Here is a 6,557-nt window from a genome sequence, read left to right on the forward strand (position 1 = left end):
CAAATTGCCAGATAAGTAGTGAAGTTAAATAGACGAAGCTGGCAATTTAAAATTGAGCTTTACGGTCTTCAGGCTAAATGTTGATGTTTGATAATGTACTGTAGCCATTAAAACTTGCTCTTTTTGCATCTTACTGTGACAAAGACGATTCACACTGCATGTAGTTGCAGAGTAGTGAAAAATGTGCCTGTTCACCTACAAGTAGAGGCTCGTATAAACCACCTTAAATCAATCCATAGCTATGGTAGTTTATGTGATAGAAGTGAGTAGAAATAGATTTACCTTTCTGCATGCAGCAGCTGTTCTGTCTTGTAAGCAGACATTTTTACTTGTTATCAAGTTCTTCAGTTTGCAGTAGCGTTATGTCAGCAGCTGAAAGAAGCATACAGAGAGGAAAGAAGAAACCAAACCAAATTTGAGAGGAAAAAAAATGGGGAGAGTGACAGCTTTGAATCAAATTCTTTTTTTGTGTGTGTTTTGTGCTTTTTTTAAGGTCCAAGTCTCCCTATAGTGCCTCATCTTACTCTAGAAGTTCATATACTTACTCCAAGCCAAGACTCGGTTCTTCCCGCGCTCGCTCCTACTCTCGATCATTTAGTCGTTCCCATTCTCGTTCCTACTCGCAATCACCACCGTATCCAAGAAGAGGCAAAGGGAAGAGGCATAACTATCGTTCTAGGTCAAGGTCACGTGGTTATCACAGTTCAAGGTCAAGGTCACCCACATACAGAAGATACCATTCAAGGTCAAGGTCTCCAGTAGTTAGAGGCCTGTCTCCCACTAAACAGGCTATACCTCAAGGGGAAGGAGAAGGGGAGTATTTTAACAGATACAGAGAAGTTCCACCATGTGATATGAAAGCTTATGATGGCAGCTCTGTTGACTTTGGACATCCATTTGAAAAGGAGAGATACGAAGAATGGGAAAGGTACTACAGAGAATGGTATGAAAAGTTTTACAAAGGATATACTGCTGGCACTCAATCTCAACCTCCAGTGAACAGAGAGAACTTTTCTCCAGATAAGGTTGGCCCACCTGTGACCAAACAAGAGAATTCTCCACGTGCTCGGGAACGCAGGGAGGATTATCCTGGTGGGCAGAGCCACCGAAATCGTAATCGATCTGGAAATTACCCTGAAAAACCTTCTGGAAGAGAGAGCCACAGCATCAAAGATCCTACAAAATCAAAAGAGAAGGAGGTGGAAAACCCACTGGGAGATGGCAAAGGAAATGGACATAAAAAGCACCAGAAGAGAAGAAAAGGGGATGAGAATGGAGGATTTCCCAATGCGGAGTTGTTCGAAAGTGTGAGAAAACCAAAAGAGCTGCTTACAGCAGAAGACGTTAAAACAGACTCTCTGTTCGTGCTCCGAAGCAGAGATGGTGCCACCCCCATGAGAGACCACCCTATGGAAGCAGATTCTGTTGCTCTCAAACCTGTGTCTGAAATGGAGAAAAAAGAGACAGATAAGCCAAAATCAAAACTTGACAAGACAAAACAAAAAGTAGAAGTGGCTGTTCCTCCTAAGAAAGACAGTATCATAAAACCAGCTAAAGCTTCTCAAGAGATGGAGGACACCGATGGTGAAAAGTCTTCTCGAATGGAATCTCCTGTGAAAAAAGCGGAGGAGTTGTCAAAGACAGACAATGTTAAAACATCTTCCTATCAAAAGGATGGGAAGGCTCTTGGTACCTCAAGGAAAGTTCACCCAAAAGTGATGAAAGACCACCCAGAAACCAGACCAACCAAGGAGGAAAATGCAAAGAAAGACTATCCAAAAGAAACCAAATTGGAGAAGCCCTCTAACAAAGAGGACGAGTCAAAAAAGCCTGCTGAAAGAAGCAAAGCTTCTGATGCAAAACCTGAAAAAAGAAAAAGAAAAGTAGATGAAAAGGCTGATAAAGAACATGAAGCCACTTCCATAAAGGCCTCTAAACCAGAGACTGATGATTCGAAAACATCACCAATGGCACAGACTAAGCCTGATAGTGAAAAAGGAGAGCAAACTCCAGAAAAGGTTAAATCTGCTCTTCTTAACAACCCCCCAAAAAAGATTAAACTTAACCAAGAAACTGGCAAAGAGGTTGCGAGTGGAGAAAATGTGCCCCTTGCAAAAGAACCTGTTGAGAAACCTGAGCCGAGCAGCAGTAAATTTAAACAAGAAAAAGCGAAGGGAAAAGTGAGAAGAAAAGTAACAGCAGCTGATGGATCTTGTTCAGCTCCTGTAGATTACACCAGGTACCTCATTATTTCTTTTCCTATTCTTTCTTCCCCCCACCTCGCACCCAAAAAAGTACAATTCTTTATGGTGAGTAATGAAAGTAACAGTTAAATTCCTGCTAAATGAGTGAATCATCTACGATCTTTCCTGTCAAACTGTACTTGCATCCAGATCGAATTTGGGTAAAGAAAACAAGCAGTCTGTACTGCACAGAAAGCTCATAACGTTGATTCGTTGGCGATGTGTTTGACCCTTACTTCTGGGACTTTTTTTTCCCCCTCTTCTTACTCATTACATGTTGACTCTTTGAGGAATCCTCTCTATGTCTTCCTTCAAATCCAGCTTACTGTTAAAGGCAAGGATAACAGACATGTCTATACCATGCGATATTTTGCATTTTAAAGATACTTTTGTCAGTATGACATGAGATTATACCTCGCAGAAGTAGCAGCTTGGTTGCCAATATATTGTACCGATTTTAGCTCTGAGCACAGTACCACGTTGACACAACTACTCTGCTTCCAGCTCAGTGCCAACTTGTTTGGCACTTACCTTGGAGATCTCTCTTCTATATTCTGCTGTGTGACATGTGAAAAAAAGAAAAGTGATCTGGTGTGGAGCTGTTATTACTTACATTTCAGCGTCTAAAGAAGCAGCACAAAGCAAACTCAAAACATTTAAGATGTCGCTGAAGCCTTAAGATAGTGTCGTGATAGTCTAAAAAGTTTTTAAAACATATATTTTTCTAAAGAGCACTGGGACACGAGGATAAAACTTTGGTTGTGTATACCTCTCCATAATTGCTTGCTCACATGTTGAAACAAGAATGTGTATCTAATTTATCTGCCATTGGTAGAAGTAAGATGTGAAGGACTTAGCAGATCAGACAGTCCCCGATCTGATAATCTTGTGTGTTTGTTAATTAAATGTAGAGTAGGCAGATACTAAATTAATTGGTCATAATGTTAGCTAGTGGACTCATCCTTTCTCGTTTGTTCCCTTAATTGAACATCTTTTGAAAATAATGAAGATTTAGAATTGAAACAACAGCCATTTTATAAAATGATACAAAAGATGACGGCGAGTCTACCTCACCCGTTAGTAATGTATGCTTTTTCCCTCTTAGCCCTAGTTCTACTGGAGGAAGCCCTGTTAGAAAGACTGAAGAAAAGCCAGATAAAAAACGAACTGTCATTAAAACCGTCGAGGAGTATGGTAATGATGATGTAACAGCCCCTGCTGAAGGTGTCATTATTGCAATCCAGGTCCCTCAGTCAAAGTGGGATAAAGATGACTTTGAGTCTGAAGAGGAAGACATTAAATCTACCCAGGTGCCTGCAAATGTAGGAAAACCTGCTACTGTTGTAAAAAATGTGAGTGCTAAGCCACCAAACCCTGCAAAACAGAATGAAAAAGAGACGGATGCTTTGGAGGAAACACAGAAAACTACAAAAGCAGCAAGTTGTGAAAGCTCCCAGCAAGATGCAAAAAGTCCAAAAGGTTTGATGTTATATGAAAAAGGAAAAACCAAAGACCAGGATCATTCTTTGTCAGACAAGGACACGTCTCAGAAGAGAACAAGCAGTGTTCAGCGAGAAGAAGACCGCTCAGAACATGCAACTGCACAAGGAAATGGAAAAAATATTTCTCAGTCTTCCGAAGACCACAGATCTTCAGAGAAAGAGAACGTGACTGGACAAAACTATAAAAGTGTTGTCAAGCCCAAGCCTCAGGTAAGCAGCTCCTCACGGCTCTCTTCTGATCTAACTCAAGAGGCTGGTGAGGCTGTATTTGGACCAGACTACAATGAAAGTGAAAATGAGAGTAATGTATCTGCAAAAAACGGGGAAGCTGCAGGAAAAATTCCTAAAGAACTGAAAGAAAAGGCTGTTGATAAGGTGGAAGAGGATGCAGCAGCACCCGCTGCAGCTGACCAGCCTGAAGCAAGCAGAAGTCAAAGTCAAAGCAGTTCCAGTGTCAGCCACAGCTGTCATCAAAGCCCTCCGGAGGGTCAGACTCGAAGCCACAGCAGCAGTGCCAGCTCAGGAAAGAGTCAAGGTGGCAAGAAAAAGAAAAAGAAAAAAGAGAAGAAGCAGCACAAGAAGCATAAGAAACACAAGAAACATAAGAAACACATTGGAAAAGAAACCGAATTGGAAAAAAGCCAAAAACACAAACACAAGAAGAAAAAATCGAAGAGCGGCAAAGATAAAGATAAAGATAAAGATAAAGATAAAGATAAAGATAAAGATAAAGATAAAGATAAAGATGACCAAAGCATGAAATCTGTCACACCATAGAACGACAGATAACAAAAAAAAAGACTTAATTCCTAAGTTATCTGTATGAAATTTTGTTAAAATGTAAACAAATTCAAGCGTTGCGTTTTCAGTGACATGACAGACCCCATGCTGCACTTAAAATTGCTGCTTGATTATTTGGTTTTTACGTCAGAGCTTTATGAAAGTGAACATTTTGTACCGGATTGTGAGTTGTGACCGTGTAACATGAGAGGTTTTGCTGGGTCACCTTATTTTTAACCACTGTTAATTAGTTTGGGTGGGGTTTACTGGGAAAACTTTCACAGCTGAATTTTTCTTTAATTGCCTGGCAGAAGGAGCTGGTATCAGTTGTAAAATATCAGCAGAATGATTTGCAGAATACGTTACAGTCCTGTTATGTCACTTTTTGATTGCAATAAAAAGTTTCCAGTGTATCCAATGTGATGATATTTCCAGTGATAGCGGAACATTAGCAAGAGAAAAGACCAGCAACAGAAAAAGGCTGCCAGTAAAAGCTTGCTGGTAGCTAACATGTATGAAAAATAACGTATCAATGGGTTTAATGTTGAAATGACAGGTGAGACTTCGGCTCTTTTGAACTGATGCCGTGTGGGGAGGTACTGCCAAGGAGCGCACTTTTTTTCACACGCCAAATGGACTTGGGTTTATATTGTAAAAGGTAGTATATGGCCCCAAACGTAAAGCCACTACTCACAGCTGGTACTGACTGTTTTAAAATAACATTATGTGTGAAGCTGTCACGTTTCAACATTGTTCCAGTTGTTCAGAAACCTGTTGTCATTTGCCAGCAAACATTTACACATATACTTGAGATGCCCTGTAATCTTTATTTCCCCTCATAACTGTGCTGATCACCAAGATGTTTGTGATTTTTAAACAGAAGCTTTATTATTAGCGTTTTGATATGGTGGTGCTGTGATACAGGACTAACCCTTCCATTAAACAGGGGGTTCAGCAGGTGAGTTTGGCAGAAGAAGAAAGCCCACTAGAAAGGCAGGCTGCTGCTTTGGCTGCTTTGAACAATGACAGGAAATCTAGGAAATGTAGTTTTGATTAGCTTGATAATTTTAAGAGAGGCATCATTCGAAAAAAAACCCACCAAAAAACGTGACAGTAGTGGTTGTTACTCAGTGTCAGCAATCCAGCATGGTAAGAAATGCTTCTTGTTGTGCATTAAGGGCATAACATCCCGGTAACGATGGAATTCAGTAATGAAATCCCTCCACTGTTTGGCTATGGGATTTGCCCCAAAAAGAGTTCTGTGTGGAAGTACTATAAATTAAAGCAGCATTTTAGGGCTTCCTGCTTGTGGAGACTTATTTTGTTCAAAAAGTGTCGTTGTTTGCAAGCGCTCTCGCTCGGGTATTTAGCAGTAGAGAACTAGTAAACAGGAATAGTAATAATTCATCTTGCTTTTCAGTGGGGGTGACTATCATGTTTTAGATACTGGGTTAGTGATTGATCATCCTGCACTTCTGATGGTTAAAACAAGAACAAACCACAGTCAGTACTGGATATCACTTCCTGAAGTTTGTGCCTTTTCATGTCGAGGCGTTCTTGGTGGACTTCAGCTGTTTTCTGCAAAAGGTGAAGCGGGCTTTCCACTCAAATTTTTGCTCCCCAGAATCCAAAAGCACAGGTCTGCAGCAGCTGTTAAGTGTGCCCATCCAGCATTTCCTGGGTGTGGGCCAGGGAACTTGTATCACCAAAGCAAACATCAGATACATGGGAATTTAAGGCAGCCTCAGACCCTCCCTTTCCATAATCTGTGCTCACGACGATGAAGCCATTGAAAACAGAAGATTTATTTTGCACCGTTCTCTGTGAACATACTTTGGCTTAATGAAATACAAAAAATTTAGGATTCAGTGAAATGAAATTCTTATTTGAGTTGGAATGTGTTAAGCATGCTTTATTACCAACGTTCAGAATAATTAGTAAACTGGCATGGAGGTAAAATTTTGGACTTTTTTTATCAAATACCTCCATAAACCCAGGCAAAATTGTGCATTTTTAAATAACCTTGTGCCAA

General features: G+C 40.4%; 1 protein-coding gene across 1 annotated transcript in view; it reads left to right on the forward strand.

Moving 5' to 3' along the window:
* Positions 1 to 4,522, forward strand: part of LOC104344142 (E3 ubiquitin-protein ligase RBBP6-like) — a 29,073-nt gene extending 24,551 nt beyond the window's left edge. The window contains exons 17-19 of the mRNA XM_086481000.1: positions 494 to 2,239; positions 3,349 to 4,424; positions 4,473 to 4,522. Of these exons, the coding sequence (XP_086337126.1) occupies positions 494 to 2,239; positions 3,349 to 4,424; positions 4,473 to 4,522 (2,872 nt within the window). The remainder of the gene's footprint in view (positions 1 to 493; positions 2,240 to 3,348; positions 4,425 to 4,472) is intronic.
* Positions 4,523 to 6,557: the final 2,035 nt, after the last annotated feature.

Source organism: Leptosomus discolor, unplaced genomic scaffold, assembly GCF_034619465.1.
Source record: "Leptosomus discolor isolate bLepDis1 unplaced genomic scaffold, bLepDis1.hap2 HAP2_SCAFFOLD_27, whole genome shotgun sequence".
NCBI lineage: Eukaryota > Metazoa > Chordata > Aves > Leptosomiformes > Leptosomidae > Leptosomus > Leptosomus discolor.